A 19,000-nucleotide genomic window follows, 5' to 3' on the forward strand; every position below is an offset into this window, starting at 1 on the left:
CCAAAGAGCTTTCGAAGGACACCAGGAAAAGAATTGTAGACCTGCACCAGACTGGGAAGAGTGAATCTACAATAGGCAAGCAGCTTGGTGTGAAAAAATCAACTGTGGGAGCAATCATCAGAAAATGGAAGACATACAAGACCACTGATAATCTCCCTCGATCTGGGGCTCCACGCAAGATCTCATCCCGTGGGGTCAAAATGATCATGAGAACGGTGAGCAAAGATCCCAGAACCACATGGGGGGACCTGGTGAATGACCTGCAGAGAGCTGGGACCAAAGTAACAAAGGTCACCATCAGTAACACACTACAACGGCAGGGAATCAAATCCCGCAGTGCCAGACGTGTTCCGCTGCTGAAGCCAGTGCATGTCCAGGCCCGTCTGAAGTTTGCCAGAGAGCACATGGATGATACAGCAGAGGATTGGGAGAATGTCATGTGGTCAGATGAAACCAAAGTAGAACTTTTTGGTATAAACTCAACTCGTCGTGTTTGGAGGAAGAAGAATACTGAGTTGCATCCCAAGAACACCATACCTACTGTGAAGCATGGGGGTGGAAACATCATGCTATGGGGCTGTTTTTCTGCCAAGGGGACAGGACGACTGATCCGTGTTAAGGACAGAATGAATGGGGCCAAGTATCGTGAGATTTTGAGCCAAAACCTCCTTCCATCAGTGAGAACTTTGAAGATGAAACGAGGCTGGGTCTTCCAACATGACAATGATCCAAAACACACCGCCCGGGCAACAAAGGAGTGGCTTCGTAAGAAGCATTTGAAAGTCCTGGAGTGGCCTAGCCAGTCTCCAGACCTCAACCCCATAGAAAATCTGTGGCGGAAGTTGAAAGTCCGTGTTGCTCGGCGACAGCCCCAAAACATCACTGCTCTTGAGAAGATCTGCATGGAGGAATGGGCCAAAATACCAGCTACTGTGTGTGCAAACCTGGTAAAGACCTATAGTAAACGTTTGACCTCTGTTATTGCCAACAAAGGTTATGTTACAAAGTATTGAGTTGTATTTTTGTTATTGACCAAATACTTATTTTCCACCCTGATTTACGAATAAATTCTTTACAAATCCTACCATGTGAATTCATGGATTTTTTTTTTCACATTCTGTCTCTCACAGTTGAAGTGTACCTCTGGTGCAAATTACTGACCTCTGTCATCATTTTAAGTGGGGGAACTTGCACAATCGGTGGCTGACTAAATACTTTTTTGCCCCACTGTATATATATAGCACCAGTTCCTCATCCCTCTTTGCTCATCGTTTCTGAGGATGTGGTCCCAGCTAGTGAAATTTGATTTAATTTTCACTCTGACAATGAATTGTGGCACAGATGTTATATAGTATTGCTGAGACATAATATGTGTTTTATAAAGAGAAAATAGACAAGGCGGTGGCATTAACATGTGTCTAATAGAAAGGAAGAAACCTGCTGCGAGAGCCAAGAAGGCAACAAAGAAGGTAACAAAGAAGGTAACAACGAAGGCAACAACGAAGGCTAAAGCTGTGGCTGTAGCTCAGGCGGCAGAGCAGGTCATCTACTGATCGGAAGGTTGGTGGTTCGATTCCTGGCTTCCCTTAGTCTGCATGCCAAATATCCTTGGGCAAGATACTAACCCCAAATTGCTCTCCGATGCATCCATCGGAGTATGAATGTGTGTGAATGTTAGCGATAAAGCACTTAGAAAGATGTGCTTGTGCGAATGGGTCTGAATGGGTGAATGCACAAGTTGTGTACAGCGCTTTGAGTGCTCAGATGAGTAGAAAAGCGCTATATAAGAACCAGTTCATTTCATTCATTCATTCATCATTCATTTAATAATCTCGGGACATAAACATAAAAGTAGATCATGTTTAGATGGGAAAACAAAAAGAGCTGGGAGCCAAAAAACAAAGCTAGACTAGACTCTGTGTCTCAGGTTAAAATCATGTTGACCTGTGAGGATATGAAACAGCAGCACATTAAAAACAGGGTCACATTACTCTCTCTCACTCTATTTCCCTCTGATGCTAGCTGCAATTTAGCTTCAGCTGGGACAGAGAAACAAATGCACACACTCACACAGACACACACACACACACACACACACACACGGATGCCGCGTGTTAATCTAAGTTAAAAGCTAAATGGATACATAATGCCTCAACTGAGAGCATTATCCTTTTCTAGAGAAATCCTGTTCAACAGCAAATAGTCACACGCACACACGCACACACACACACACACACACGTACTGTATACATAAACTCACAGCTCCCTTATCAGATGCTAATGGCACAGGTTGAACATTAATGTGATGTGGATTATACACAGCACATCTCAAGCAGATATTTGCAGTAAATCAGTAGATTCACTCTGTAACGTTTAAGCTGAAACTTACCAGCCACTTCTAAAGCTTTACAGCCTCTTGGCTTCCCCAGAGCCCCTGGGTTTCATCAGTGTTTATAGTAATAGCCTGACATTTGACCTAACATAATATAAAGTATTACTGCATACAGTGGCTCTGATTAACTGCTGAACTGTCCTAAAAAGTCCTCTGCTGTTCTTAAAGTTTATATCACAAGTTTGCTTCAATAACTGTATTTGTTGTAGCAAAATTCAACGTTTGTGTGAATAGTTAGCATCATCTGTGTTTTAGTGTGGTACTTAATGGCTGATAAAAGGAGGGTTATTCTAGCATAAGAGCAAATCAAGTATAAATGACAAACTTTTGTTGTTTTACCTTTCAATCCTGTACTTATGTCCTCTCTCCAGTAAAACCTTACATAAGTGCATATCCACAGCCCAAGTCAAATTATACACAGTAAACAATCAGTTGTGTTTTAATGATAACTCTATGCACAAATCAATTTAAAAACATCATACTGGTATTGCAAATGTTTTATTTAAAGTCAAATTTTCACCTACAACTAATTCATGATAGCCTGTGTAGGGGAACCATGTGGAAAAGCAATTTAAAAAAGGAATGACTGCACATTTTCAGGGAATCTCTCAAAGAGCAAAATGACACCATTGTACTGGATCACACACATTAAAAGCACCACAAGTAGTAACGAAGGAAAAAGGAGAGACAGAAAGATGAGGACAGCTGAGGACAGTCAACACAGACAACCTCTGTCCACTGTTAGCCGTGTTTGGAGGAGAGGGCTTCCCACTCCAACTGACCATTATTTATTATGAGGTTTGATATGGTGATAGATTACAAGCCAATAACAGAGCAGATATTGGACAACCAGGACAGAAGAAATGGATGACCCAGTACGAGCCAGGTAATGCAGGACGAGACAAAGGGTGCCGTGTGGATTTGGGGATTTTTTTTAGAGTGCTCTGCTCTTGTGTTTCAGACCTCTGTGAGTGTAGTGCATAAAAGGGAAGTATGTCAGCGGGCTGGATTATTTCAATAATCCATCAGATCATCCTGCAGCCTGCCACCCTGAACAGCCATCTTTAAATAGATGGCTGAGATGAGAGGTAGAGGATGGGTCTGCAAAGACAGCCTGGCAGGGAAAAGAGAAACCAACGTTGGACGGGCGGGGTGCAGCAGGTAGAACAGTTTAAGAGGCCAAAATGAAGTAACGAGCACCACCACTCAGGGCTTAAACCTTTTGGAGATCACAAACGTTTTAGAGTGTGCATGCAAGATGTAACTAAAAAGAATATAAACAGACATGTTTTCCATATTAGCTTTAGGTCGGGGCTCAGAGTGTGTTCTTTACGTTAGAAACAGTAACTAGAAAAATAACCTCAACAGAAAAATGTCAACATCTAAGAAGATAGCAGAGAAGCCCTGTCTGCTGATGAAAAGCTACTCAGCAGATAAAAAAGATCACTGCATCTAAGATCATAGTCTACGCTCCAGTTTCAAAATGTTTCTATTCCATTGTAGCTTCAAGATACTACAGAACTACAGATCTCTCCAATCTATAGTTGTCTGTTAGCCCATTATATTTTGTCTTTCGTCCCACTTAAAACTACATGGCAAAACACCTAGACCTTAAATTCAGTAATGAGAAGTGGGGCTTTCTTTATCAGAACATCTTTGTTTCATTGTTTTGTTTATGTAAGATGTACCCCAACTCACCTTTAGATGTCTTTGTTATTGAACATGTACTGGAACAATCATCGATACTGGAGTAAGAGCTGAGAGCTTAAGATCACAACATTATTATGTGGAACTGCAACACTAGATCCTACTGTATATTGGAGAAGATAGTGTGTATATGTCTTGAGATATCCCTCATTTCTATATATTTTGCAAGGAAAATGGGAAATTGGTACGAGTTACATTAACATCCATCCATCCATTCACGTCCACTTATCCTTTTCAGGGTCACGGGGGGCGCTGGAGCCTATCCCAGCTGCCATAGGCGAGAGGCGGGGTACACCCTGGACAGGTCACCAGTCTGTCGCAGGGCCAACACACAGGGACAGACAACCATTCGTGCTCACATTCACTCGCACATTCACACCTAGTGGCAATTTGGATTATCCAGTTAACCTATCCCCACAAGCTGCATGTCTTTGGACGGTGGGAGGAAGCCGGAGTACCCGGAGGGAACCCACGCAAACACGGGGAGAACATGCAAACTCCACACAGAAAGACCCCGGCCTGATGCTGGAATTGAACTCAGGACCTTTTTGCTGTGCGGCAACAGTGCTAACCACCATGCCACCGTGCTGCCATGCAAATGTTAATAGAAAGAAGGTGGTATGGCCGCCTTTATTCCATATTTGCACATTAGATGTCAAGGAGATGTAAGTAGAAGTGACTCAAACGCCAGACCCCAAGTGAACGCCAGTGCATTTATTTACAATGACTCTTAAATACCAGTTCAGAAAGGTCAAAATAGGAACAGTACAGGCTCTTGAGGGTTTCCTCAAAATCCACACAGAATCCAATCCTCTGCCAAAGCCCACCTATCATGGTCCGTGGGAGCATCTGTGGGGAGTTGTCATCAGGATGGTGCACTGGCTACTCTCTTGGGCGGAGCTGCCTGCCTCACACCTGAGCCTTATTTCACTGTTAACCACAAGGGACTATTTAAACCAGCGCAACCGGCTACTCATGTTGTTTAGTCTCCGTACCGTCCTGTTCTGGATTCAAGGCTCACTTCCTTCGTTGCCATTTCCCTGGCCCTGCGTACTACTGTGGGTCCAATTGCGGTGTCTTAGAACAGCCTCTCCCATAAGCTGTTCCCACTTCCTCCGGCTACTGCATTACCCCTGTGTTTCCTCGTGTTTTTGCCCGACCCCCTCTGGAAATAAAGTATTGGATATAGTTCGCAACCAGTGTATTGAGTCTGTTTCTGGGTCCCGCTTCCGTGCGAATTTCAGTTCATGACTCCACCTCGCTTGACAGGAATTTATTTATTTTGCAGTTTGCAGATAGGAAAACTTCTCCAATGCCAACTTTATGGCCAGCAGCTCCCTGTCACTAACACTGAAGACACATGGATGCATGGATGGATGCATTTTACCCAAATTTTGCTGCGAGAAAACAACTCCAGAATCTGAAATGTCCACTTCCACAATGAACTGTTCACTCAGATTGGGTTGTACAAGAACAACTGCTGTGGGTGAAGAGCTGCTTCAGCTTGTCGAATGTGGCTCGGGCTGCAGAACTCCACTGAAACATGTGCCTCGGAGAGGTGAGAGTAGTTAGCCTTGACCAGTCTACCACGGCCTTAACATTCACCAGGTCAGCCTTCATTTGCCCTCTCTCAATAGTGAAGCCCAAGAAAGACACAGTCAGCATGAGACACATTTTTCTCCCTTTACACAGACGCATTGGATGACCAGACAGACATGTTTCTCATGCTCCTGCAGGGGCTTTGGGAAAATCAGTATATCACCAAGGTACACAAACACAAAATGATTAATGAAGTCCCTTAGGACATTATTAACCAGGACCTGAAACACAGCTGGAGCATTTGTCAAACCAGATACTCAAAGTCTCAGGATGCATACTAAACACTATTTTCCACTCATGTCTTTTGGGTTGGAAGACTACAGTTTTGTGACGATAGTGCCGCCTTGAAAGAGTCCAAATGCTGAGGTGAGGAGTGGTAAGGTTTTTTTTCCTGTAATCTTGTTCATGCTGTGGAAATCTATGCAGAGGTGAAGTGTTTCATCCTTTTTCTTGATGAAGAAAAACCCAGCACCAAGGGGAGATGACGATGGAAGGATAATACCAGCAGCAAGACTCTGTGGTACATTTCTTCATGGCTTCTTGTTGGGGTTTAGACAGACTATAAAAGTGGCTGGTGGGCAAAGGTGCTCCGGGTAGGAGGTCTAAATTTTATCCCTCTCTGTAATTAATAAAAGCTTTGAGTGACTAAATTTGGGAATTGATGGTGATTTTACCCAGAACCATGAGCTGGAGTAGGAAGAAGTTATCAGAAAGATGTCAGAATCTACACCGTGCCAGACACAGCCTTTCGGACGCACCAGAAAAGTTGCTGCAAAGGCGCTTTTGTTACTGCAATACAGACAGACACCAGCCACGAAACATTTTCTCCGCGTCTGTGGATACAGCTGGGCCTGACCAAGCTGAATCTGGCTGCTTCCTCTAGGTTGGATCGTTCTGTCAAGGAGACGTAAGTAGAAGAAGGATTCAAATGCAGGGCTCCAAGTGAACGTCAGCTCATTTCTTTACAGTGACTCTTAAACAGAAAGGTAGTGAACAGTAGTAACAGTCCGGTTTCCTCAAAGTCCTAACACTATCCAATCTTCTCCCAAATCCACACAAGAACCAGCTCACTACTTCACATCTTGAAAGGTAATCCTGGGCAACCACAACAGCAAGACTAGGAGACATGCTGCACTGTTTCTCTAGCCACGACCCTGTGAAGACTGAGTCTCTGTTGCATCTTTATGAAGCAACCAAACAAGGTCATCAGGAGCAGGTGTGTGATTGACGCCAGGTGTGTGGGAGCCAGAAGGCAGGTAACCAGCCATGTCATGACACACACACAACAGTTTTGACCATTGGCTGAAATACACACCCAAACCATTATAGAGCCTCCACTGTGTTTTACAGATGGCAGTAGACTCATACTGTTAGATCTTCTCTCAGCCCTTTGTCAGGTCTTTGTTGGATTTTTTCCTTGGACACGACTTTCAGACACGGTTTATCTGCTGTAGATAGTTGCCACTTTGTTTTCCCTCCACTTGTTCAGTTTCCTCAAAGCACACACTGCACACCAAGTCACACCAAGACATGCCAGGTTTTCAGCTAATAATAACTCTTTAGGAAATTATTTTATGTCTGTTAGTTTTGCTTTCGCTCAGAAGGCGAGTCCCAAAATTAGACGAAACTCTCCAACAGCTGTCTGAAGTCAGAGCTTTTGACTCACAGAGATTACTTTTGTCACGGCTGCCGAGGCGAGCCGTGTGGTGTTGGAGGGAGAAAGGACCCAAAATGCAGGCAGTTGATGATAGTGCTAGTGATGTTTATTTACAAAGTGGCATAGTGGCAAAACTAAAGAAAACTATCCATCCATCCATCTTCATCCGCTTTACCGAGGCCGGGTCGCGGGGGCAGCAGCCTAAGCAGAGAGGCCCAGACCTCCCTCTCCCCAGCCACCTCCTCCAGCTTATCTGGGGGTCTGCCCCGGGCCTCCTCCCGGTGGTGGACTGATCCCCGGCTGCCACGACTAAAGAAAACTAAACTGGGAAAACTAAATAACAAACCTGAGACGCAGAGAGACGCAGAGAGACGCAGAGAGACGGGGTGAGACGGGGTGAGACGCGGAGAGACGCAGAGAGACGGGGTGAGATGCAGAGAGAGACGCAGAGAGAGACGCAGAGAGACGGGGTGAGACGCGGAGAGACGGGGTGAGACGCGGAGGGACGCAGAGAGACGGGGTAAGACGCAGAGAGAGACGCAGAGAGACGGGGTGAGACGCAGAGAGACGGGGTGAGACGCAGAGAGAGAGACGCAGAGAGAGACGCAGAGAGACGGGGTGAGACACAGAGAGACGCGGAGAGACGCAGAGAGACGGGGTGAGACGCGGAGAGACGCGGAGAGACGCAGAGAGACGCGGAGAGACGGGGTGAGACGCAGAGAGAGACGCAGAGAGAGACGCAGAAAGACAGGGTGAGACGCAGAGAGACAGGGTGAGACGCAGAGAGATGCAGAAAGACGATGTGAGACGCAGAGAGACGCAGAGAGATGGGGTGAGACGCAGAGAGACGGGGTGAGACGCAGAGAGAGACGCAGAGAGACGGGGTGAGACGCAGAGAGACGGGGTGAGACGCAGAGAGAGACACAGAGAGAGACGCAGAGAGACAGGGTGAGACAGGGTGAGATGCGGAGAGACGCAGAGAGAGACGCAGAGAGAGACGCAGAGAGAGACGCAGAAAGACGGGGTGAGACGCAGAGAGACAGGGTGAGACGCAGAGAGATGCAGAAAGACGGGGTGAGACACAGAGAGACGCAGAGAGACGGGGTGAGACGCAGAGAGAGACGCAGAGAGAGACGCAGAGAGACGGGGTGAGACACAGAGAGACAGGGTGAGACGCAGAGAGAGACACAGAGAGAGACGCAGAGAGACGGGGTGAGACGCGGAGAGACGCGGAGAGACGCAGACAGACGCGGAGAGACGCAGACAGACGGGGTGAGACGCAGAGAGAGACGCAGAGAGACCGGGTGAGATGCGGAGAGATGCAGAGAGACGCGGAGAGACATAGATAGACGGGGTGAGATGCGGAGAGACGCAGAGAGACGGGGTGAGACGCGGAGAGACGCAGAGAGACGGGATGAGATGCAGAGAGAGACACAGAGAGAGACGCAGAAAGACGGGGTGAGACGCAGAGAGACAGGGTGAGACGCAGAGAGATTCAGAAAGACGGGGTGAGACGCAGAGAAATGGGGTGAGACGCAGAGAGACAGGGTGAGACGCAGAGAGAGACGCAGAGAGAGACACAGAGAGAGACGCAGAGAGACGGGGTGAGACAGGGTGAGACGCGGAGAGACGCAGAGAGACGGGGTGAGACGCAGAGAGAGACGCAGAGAGACCGGGTGAGACGCGGAGAGATGCAGAGAGACGGGGTGAGACGCGGAGAGACGCAGACAGACGGGCTAAGACGCAGAGAGAGACGCAGAGAGACAGGGTGAGACGCGGAGAGACGCGGAGAGACGCAGAGAGACGGGGTGAGACGCAGAGAGACGGGGTGAGACGCAGAGAGAGACGCAGAGAGAGACGCGGAGAGACGGGGTGAGACGCAGACAGACGCGGAGAGACGCAGAGAGACGGGGTGAGACGCAGAGAGAGACGCAGAGAGACTGGGTGAGACGCGGAGAGATGCAGAGAGACGGGATGAGACGCGGAGAGACGCGGAGAGACGCAGAGAGACGGGGTGAGACGCAGAGAGAGACGCAGAGAGAGACGCAGAGAGACGGGGTGAGACGCAGAGAGAAGCAGAAAGACGGGGTGAGACGCAGAGAGACGGGGTGAGACGCAGAGAGACGCAGAGAGACGCAGAGAGATGGGGTGAGACGGGGTGAGACGGGGTGAGACGCAGAGACGCAGAGAGACCAGCAACAGGCAGGAGAACACACGGGGCTTAAATACACACAGTAGTAATCGGGATGAGAGACAGGAGGGCAACACACCTGGGAGAAATCAGAGCTGAGCAGGGGAAACGTAACCTGAACACACTCACATGAGACAGAGACTTTCAGAATAAAACAGGAAACTCAGACACAGAGAACCAGACAAGACACTGAACTAAACAGACAGTGTGACACCATAGACAGAAAGAACACAGTGGGACCAGGGTAAGCACAGAACAGAAACCTAACAAATGGCAAATCATAACAGAATAAATACTCAGAATAAACAAAAGCATAAAGAAACACAAAACACTGAGTCGGCAGACTCAGGACCATGACAACTTTTACATATGCCAACCTCAGTCTTCTAAACTTTAGTCATGTTTAAAAGCATGCAACGCAGGAAATAAGAATAAATAAAATGTATTTTATTTATTTATTTATTTTACAATTCAACCTCAGAAAAATTGTTCTCTCTTTATCGTTTTAAGTAATTGTTTGAGTAATTGTTACTCAAACGTGCAGAAACAGCTGTCGGGAAGCGAAATAAAAGCTCTGCTGTAACCAAATCACTGAACAAATGTGAGATGTGGGAGGTGATTCGGAGATCAACACCAGGCTATGTCAGGACATATCTTCCCCTCTTTCAATTTCTACATTTTCCCTTTCAAACACTAAGCTGTTTGCTTCACATTAAAAAGAAATCTCTAAAAAGAAATCAAGCTGTGGCTGCACACGTGATCTTGATATCTTTTTTTCAAAATTCAACCACATGAGGCAGTATAAAGGCTGAGCGGCTTCTTCTAATGCCCTGTTACTATTGTTGGCACTCTGGTGTAGTGCAGGTACTGTACAGTATGTACAATGTAGCATTACCTAGTTCCCCCTCTCACAGTCCTTCCTTTCTCCTTACTTTGAATGATCTAGTAAATATTTCAGGCTTCATCCTCAAAAGAGAAAGGAGACAATTAGCACGCGAAAGGATGTTTAAACCAATGAATATAAATATAATCTCAAAACTCCAGAAAAAACCCCGTCTGATCCCATGTGAGATTTAAAATGTATATTTTGTGTAAGAGTAAGATTAATGATGAAACACTGACTACCCTACAGTAGAAGTGGCAGACACTTTTAGATTCATGAACAATAAACAACACTTGTTCTTGCCTTGTGGTCCAGATGTTAAGATCATACTGGAATAATATTGCTTACAATGTGTAGTATAATAGGCAATGTGCTAAAATGTTCCTAATAAAAATACTCACGTGCTGACTTAGAGATGTTCGAGAAGGTTTAACATTGTCACCATATATATTTATTGGCTAGCATGCTAGCAGTTCCTTTTAAGTCATAATGTACTGTAAGTTTGCAGGTACCATGGTTCTAAAAAGTATGTACAGCAATTACAGTTCTATCGAAAACAATTCAATCTATCCAATTAGGGGTGGGCGATATAAACGATATTCGATATAAACTATATAAATTTGGCCAAAGATAGAAATTTTGACTATACCGCTCTATCGCGATAGTGCATGTTGATGTCATCAAGCTGCGCCTGTTTTGGTCGAAAGCATCGCCGCGGCTAAAACCATTATCATCTGTAAATTATGCCGGGCAACAGTCATAGCAAAGAGATGAAGCACTTTTGAAATATGGGGAAAGCCAAAAACTGCGCTTCCTCCACTTTCGTAACACTGATTCATTAATGTTGAATTCTCTCGCAGCTGCTCTATTCCCATGTTGTTGCAGTATATTAATAACTAACCTTGTATTGTGGATGAATAATCTCAGTTGTTCTCCTGACTGAAGTTTGGCCCGTGTATAGCATCCTGCTATGCGATTGCATTTGTCCCAAACCACCAGAATCCCTCATGTTAACTTTATCGAGTGGAAAAAAAGTTGGTGTTCATCACTATGCTTCACTATGCTAATGTTATGCTAACATAGCTGTGTCGCTAGCAATCACGTAGCACAACATTATATACCAGGTAGTCCAACTTCATTAACCCTGCAAATGCCACTGCTGTTTAGTTTTCTGTCTTCATTTATGTTGGAAGTGGTAGCAGAGCTGTACGTTTTAATTAGTTTCAAAAATCTCTCAGTCACAACATGGTATGAAATGTTTAAGTGTAAACTAGCGAGCTAACTTCCTGTTAACTTCTAACTCCGTCAAATTTAATAAATTCTGTTTTCATGGATGCCTGGATGTTACACTTAATTGTTACACCCGATAAAGCAGCAATGCTGATGATTTAATTAAAGATGAAAGAATTTAGACCGTTTTTAACTCTTAGTGTTCGTTTGACTTTGGGACCTGAAGAGGACGGAGTTTTGAACCCAGATTACTCCGCAAAGCTTCTCACTACGACAGCCGTAATGCTCTTGGTAAGCAGTGCAGCTTACCAAAGTTGTACTAAAACATTTTTTTAACTGATTTCTGCAGCCAAAATTGGTTCGAGGTCAGTAAGCACAACCAGAATTCATACATAAGGCACTCTTCGAGTTTTGAGAACATTAAAGGATTTTAAGTGTCCCCTATAGTGAGGAAAATACGTTATACAGAAGAAAAGAATATATTGTGATATATATCGGTTCCACACATGCTTCAAATCATATCGCAATATGAATTTTAGGCCATATCGCCCAGCCCTATATCCAATGTTCCTAATGTTCCGATATTATGTCCTTGAAATTTAACCTTGACCAAAAAAATGAAAAAGGAGTGACATCACCAAAGCCATGGAGTTTCATCCAGTTTTGCTCAGTTATCTGTCAGTCAGGTCATGTATATTGAGATAGATGCTAATAGTGCCAGATGAAATCTCAGGGATCGTCACAACAACATCTTTAATACTGGTGCCATTTTTCATGGCAATTTGGTTGTGTGTACGAAAAGCAACAAAAACACAAAATCTTGACTTTCTGTCGCTATCTCAAAGGTAGTTTCAGTCCCTGGTCTACACTGTGTTTACCTCCATGGTGGTGCGGTTGCACTGGTGAGTATCAGCAAACCAGCCTTCCCCTGTTGCACACTGGTCCAAGTCAATGTCCTGAATGTTGACATCCACACGGATCACACCTCTAAAGCCGAACACACAGACAGTGGGGGAGTGGGTCACAGATGTGTGACAAAACAAAGAAACAACAGTGGCTCCACATGAGGTCAGACTTAGAATAAGTCTCTTCTTTTTCCGCATACATCCTCATATCCCAAAGACCTCACCGTGCCATATTATTCAATTCAATTCAATTTTATTTATATAGCGCCAAATCACAACAAAAGTCGCCTCAAGGCGCTTATTTCAATGGAGCACTTCCCTCTCAGACCACAGGCTTACTTGTGGTTCCTAGACTTTCTAAAAGTAGAATTTAAGGCAGAGAAGTCAAAGGAGCTTGCAAAGACAAGCGTCTGGACTTCTTTAAGTTACTTGAAGACGTTTCACCTCTCATCCGAGAAGCTTCTTCAGTTCTAAGGTCAAATGGTGGAGAGTCCCAGATTTAAACCTAGTGGGAATTTCCCCCCACAGAGGGACAAAAGGACCCCCTGATGATCCTCTAATCGCCTGAGCCAAGGTGTGGAACTGGGTGTGGGTCACAATCAGCCAGGGTTTTGGGTGAGCTCACCCGGCAGACAGTTGGTGTCGACACCAACTGTCTGCCGATGACCTGGATGACTGAGAACCTCCACAGACTTAAGGCAGAGAAGAAAACATGGCAAAGCTGTGGAACCAGCTTCCAGTTTCTCTCAGGAGACAGACACTCTCTCCACTTTGAATATTAGGCTTTAAAGTTACTTTTTTTTAGTAAAGTTTACAGTTAGGGTTGGTTCAGGTAACCCTGAGCCATGCCTTAATAATGCTGCAATAGCCTACGGCTGCTGGGGGACTTCCCATGATGTACCACTCTTGCATTCCCCTCTTTTTTACTCCCCATGTGTTTATATCCCACTGTTCCAGGTCAATAACTTTTGACTTCTCTCTAGTCTGTGTTTTGTCCTGTTGAACTTTAAATAAATTGCTACTGCACATTTTGCCTGACCATGCAAGACATTCCATTTCAAATGTTATATTTAATTAAACTCTTCAAACACATTCAAACACGAGTGTTATTGTAAATTCATTTCAGAGTGCTAGCTTCTGTCATTTTCAGCGGGTAAAATGGATTTTTGTTTAAACTACTCTGCTCACAGTGACCAATCGATACAACAGGTGTTTAAATGCAACAAGATCGTTAATGGTCTTATTAGGCGTGATTTTGCATAAAAAATTATGACTTAAATGTTTTTCTTTAATACCCTCACATTACTAAGAGTATTCAAAGGACTGAAAAAAGTGCTCCCAATGTGGATGCAAATCTCTCTGTTCATAATACAAAACGTATAATAGCATTTTATGACTGAAAGATGTCATTGGCACCACTGATTGACAGCTCATCACACAGATCAGTGGATTCACATCATTACTAAGACGGTTACTAGGAAACTGAATGATCATTCCCAAACCAAACATTTTAAAGTGAACCAACCAAATTTCTATAATTACTGACATCATCAGAGGTGTCACTTCTATGTGTGTGCCTGTATTTATGTGACTGTTATTGCTTGCTTTGTGTGTGTTTGTTTGTATGTGTGCAGGCCCTAACCTGAATTCTGGTGTCAGGTCAGGCTTGAGACCAAAGAAGGAGGTGGAGAGTGTGAGCATCCAGCCAGGCACAAAGCGTTCATCCATACAGTCCAGAAAAGGAGCACTATCCCAGCGTACCCCACTGCGATTGGTCACATAGCTGTCACCCTGCCCCCACTTAGGTGTGTCCAAGGTGTTGAGGTCATTGAGGAGCACTCGTTTGGACAGGGCTGTAATTGGCTGGCTGGAGTCTGGGAATTTCAGCTTTCTGAACCAGCTGTCATCAGGGGCAGGGGCAGGTGGGTGCAGGCTCTCCCATGCCTTGGATAAGTCCTGGAGGATGATTGTCTGCACCTTAGCCATTGGGCTGCGAGTTGCATGGAGCACTAGCTGCGGCACCTGGGCAGTTGGGTCGGCATCAAATGTAAACAGGGCCCGCCGGATGAGCACATCAGCTTCTAGAAGGGCACGGACCAGGGCATGGTACCACTCCATATCCTCTTGCACCGTGCTCTCATGCAGGTCACTAGCTTGGAAGATCATGTTAAGAAAGTTGGCAGTGTTGGCTAGTGCATCCATAGCTGGCCTGAGGGGGGCGGTGAAGCTGAGGGGCAGGGGTCCCATCTGCCCACGGGTGCTATACGCCCGTGAACAACGGCCCATTAGCAGAGTCGAGGGGTCTCCGGTGTACAGAAATGTCTCTGCCGGTGACCAGTCATCCTCTATTTCTGTGGGAGCTTCTGAAGTGGAAAACCCCGAAGGCTCTGCAGCAGTGGAGGAAGTGGAGGGGCTGGTGGAGTTTTCTGAAGTTCTTGTATTGTTTGTCAATGAGTCAGTGCTGTTGCTCGTCTCCACTGTGACGCCTGATGGGAAATCTGAAGCCATCTGCGCTCTGAGGACGGATGGCAGCAGGAGGAGAAGCCAGACGGGATCCATCCTGGACGCACGCTGATGAAGAAAAAAAGGCGGGGAAGTAACACCACGCTTTGCCCCTTTTGGATTTCCTTTGAAGTGATAACCCGTCACATGTTGTTTTGAACTTTTCATCTTCACATTTGGGAGGCACTGCAGCAGCAGGTATCCGGTAACAACGCTGCCACACGCTCAGCTGAGCTCTCACTCACACTCGGAGCGCACAGCTCCATCTGTGCGCCGCACAGAACCATGCACGCCTGAGCTCGTGTCAACACGAAGATGTAGTTGAACCTGCGAGTCCTCGGTGGTGGTGCAAGGATAAAACTGACGAGGGGAGCAATCCCCGCATTTCTGTTTCCCGTAAGGTGTCTCTAGCGTGCCGTCGCGCTCAGTCTTCGTTTCTCGTGCTTTACAATCACCAGTGCAAAGAAAACGCAGTGTGCGCAGTAAGAAGGAGGAGAGAGGAAAAACCTGAAACTTGGGGCTCCCTGCGTCAGATGGGAGGAGGAGGAGAGAAGGAGAGATGTTGTAGAGATGGAGGGGTTAAGAGAGAGAGCAGACTTCTCCCTTCTTCTTTTGCCTCCCGCTCTGCTATCTGTTGCTCCACAGAGCTTCCAGCCCGTCGGGTGGAAGCTCATGATGCTCGTCCCACCCCTCTCTACCGTCGTTCCCTCTCTCCTTGCCTCCCGCCTTCCGTCCTCCCCTTCCTTTCATTCAGCCCCGAACTCCCCCCCTCCGTTTTGACAAACCCTCACCAGTGCTTAAAGGTGATGAGAGTGGTACATCTGTTGTGTGTGCGTGCGTGCGTGTTCACAAAGCAGAGGATGATGCATTCAGTCAGAGATGAGGGTTAAGCTCTGCTGCATTTGGACATCCATCAAAAATATCTCTGCTGGCTGGATGGTCGGATGGATTAACCCCTCGTAAACGAGAGAAAGACGAGCATTCTTTCTCTCTCACACACACAGTGGAGGCCACAGGATGTAAAGTGTTAACAACCTCCACATTTATACTTCAGCTTTTTGTTTCTAAGTTTTTGTATCATGAGGGAGTTTATTCTCTGTTCAGGCGCATGTTTAGTTCATTTGTTAGTTTTTGTGTGTGGTGGGGGAGCTCACAAATACCACAACACTGGTGTAACAATCGTGTGTGTGCGTGCACACTGCTGAGTGAAAGATGTATGAGAAGCGTGATGAAAGAAAAGGCGACACAGATGTACGATGGGAGGAGTAATGCGGGCAAGAAGACTAGTTTTGGTGACTATGGCAACCAGTTTCTGAGAATCTCCCGCCCCAGCCCCCTCCTCAACTGTGAGCCACACACACACACACACACACACACACACACACACACACCCTCCTTGGGACTTCACTGCAGAACAGCGAAGGTGGTGCAGTCGAGCTCGAGGAACACAATAAGTCAGACTGTTCTCGCGCATCTATATAGAAAAACACGCAAACGACAAGTGCAGTGATGAAATGAAGCTTTAACACACCACGAGTCACATTCATACCGACCGTTTTTCTTCTAGCTTATCTACTCGGTAATGTTATTAATCATTTCATGCACGTTCAAGTGCGCAGCTAATAAGGCACTAGAAGTTGTCACATCTGAACTTTTTCTGCAGCCCAACAAATGTAATCTGTCTGAAAGCCATTAAAGACAATTTAAAACAATGCACTGTGAAGAGTAACAAGAGAATCCCTGTTGATGATGGGACACATGCACTGCATATTTTGATTTTGCAGATTTTTTGTTTTTTTGTTTTTTGAAGAAGAAATTGATAAAACACTGAGGTGAACTCAGTCTTACCAGCTCAGATTGTTTTTCTTCTCGGCTGAACATTGCGTGATTATAACTGATATATGAACACACTCCTACAATAACATAGCGGTACAGATCCACTCTGGAATTCATGCAAATTTATGCCAGATTCAGCCTACACAATATTTGTGTTCAGTTATCAAATTATGCAGTCAAAACTTTTTGCTGTGACTTAGCCTAGAACTTGCTTTTAAGTCTATCCACCCCCCTCTTCATATATGAGGGTGCTCTAATATTGCACACAAAATAAAGTGACAGTTTGTGGAAATCTTGGTCCCACAGCGATGGCAACTGTTCACTCCTGAGGTCTTCAAGTTGTTCCAGTTTGATCCCATATAAACAAACATCAGTGCTGACTGATCTGGCAGCTGAGGTGCTGCAGATAGGAGTTTGGGGTATTCAAGGGTTGAGTGGGTAATATAATAACTAAGATAACTAAGTAAATAAGTAAAGACAGTTTCATGTAAATATTATTTTAGAGGCTTGTTTATTAAAAGCAAATAAAAGAACTAAAAGAGCCAGAACATCTAGAAGGTACGCAATGCAAAGCAGACCATAAATAATGATATAGAAGACTGTACTGAACGAGAGTAAATATAAGATGAAAGGATGTATAAGGAAAACGATGTATAATGACCCCCGGACTTCATCACATCAATATTCAGCTCTGCAGGGCAGGTTGTTAGTTTGATTACTCCACATAAACATCAAATATGAGCAAACACTGCCTTCATCTCTGTGGCTTACATGTACACACACACACACACACACACACACACACACACACACACACACACACACACACACACACACACTGTAAGGATTAATGGGCCTTCATCCACTCTCCTAGCATTATCTGCACTCAGCAGCAGCGTCATCTATCACTACAGAATGACCTGCAGCGCCATCTGCCTGTCTCACAGCGTTAATACAACACTGCTAGTCAGTGTGGAGGTTTGCGTCTTTGGAGCGCTTTGTTCAGTGTTTTAAAGCTAAGCTACTGCTGTGTTCATATACACTTCATTTCAACCAATATATATATTTCTACATATTTACTTTTGTTGCACCACTTCTCAATACAATCCGCATCTTATCGTGTATGACATTTAGAACTGGAAAATGTCACTGGCATAGCTCATTGACAGCTCATAACACACAGATATGGGCTGGTACCAGTTACTAGGATGGTTATTAGGGCACTCACAAAATGAACATTTCCACACCAAACATTTTAAATTAAACCAATCAAATGTCTGTCGTTACTGACATAATCATCAGTTCCATGTTTGTACTTGTGTTTCTGTTACTGCATCAAGTGTGTTTGTTGTTGTGTGTGCAGGCTCTAACTTTAATTCTAGGGTCAGGTAACAGTTGAGGTGGAGACACAACGGCATGTTAGTTTGGTTTGTTGGCTAGCCTTTCTTAAAACGTCAGTTTGTGTCTGTGTGGGCTCTCTCCCAGTACTATGGCTTCTTACCACAGTCCATACATGTTATTCGTCTCTTTGTCTCTCTGTGTTAGGGACCTGTTCAGGGTGTACCCCTGTCTCTTACTCACTAGGTTTAAATCTGGGACTCCCCACCATTTGACCTTAGAACTGAAGAAGCTTCTCGGATGTGAGGTGAAACGTCTTCAAGTAACTTAAAGAAGTCCAGACGCTTTCCTTTGCAAGCTCCTTTGACTACAATGACCTGGATGACTGAGAACCTTCACAGACACCCCTGTCTCTTGTTTTTTGCAAGCTGGAATAGGCCCCAACCCCCTGCAGAAGAGAACAGAATAACTAAAATAGGGACATTTTGTACAAACATTTGTGGTAGCCTGCAGATGATTCATACCTGAGTAAAAAAACCTAAATATTGTGCTTATAGTCACAATAATGGTGATCTCTCATAGAGCGTAAATAAAAGATGGCCACTAACGCCATGACATCATGCTTTTGGTTAGTGAAATCATGTTGCAAATCCTCAGTCTGAGTACTTCAGGGATCTCAGTATTTTATAACCAGATTGGATGAGAAAGTTGCCGTTCTAAATGATTTATCCTACATATGACCAGACTGTATAAAATAAAC

At 45.1% G+C, this 19,000-nt stretch overlaps 1 protein-coding gene across 1 annotated transcript in view; it reads right to left on the reverse strand.

The window, feature by feature from the left end:
• gpr179 (G protein-coupled receptor 179) overlaps positions 1–15,816 on the reverse strand; it is a 34,254-nt gene extending 18,438 nt beyond the window's left edge. Inside the window, exons 1-2 of the mRNA XM_087841454.1 lie at positions 14,207–15,816; positions 12,538–12,646 (exon numbers count right to left, since the gene is read on the reverse strand). Coding sequence (XP_087697580.1) covers positions 12,538–12,646; positions 14,207–15,234 — 1,137 coding nt within the window. The 5' untranslated portion in view covers positions 15,235–15,816. The remainder of the gene's footprint in view (positions 1–12,537; positions 12,647–14,206) is intronic.
• Between the last annotated feature and the right edge of the window lie 3,184 nt (positions 15,817–19,000).

The sequence above is a fragment of the Neolamprologus brichardi genome, chromosome 6, assembly GCF_056152115.1.
Source record: "Neolamprologus brichardi isolate AB-2024 chromosome 6, ASM5615211v1, whole genome shotgun sequence".
In the NCBI taxonomy this organism is placed as follows: Eukaryota; Metazoa; Chordata; class Actinopteri; order Cichliformes; family Cichlidae; genus Neolamprologus; species Neolamprologus brichardi.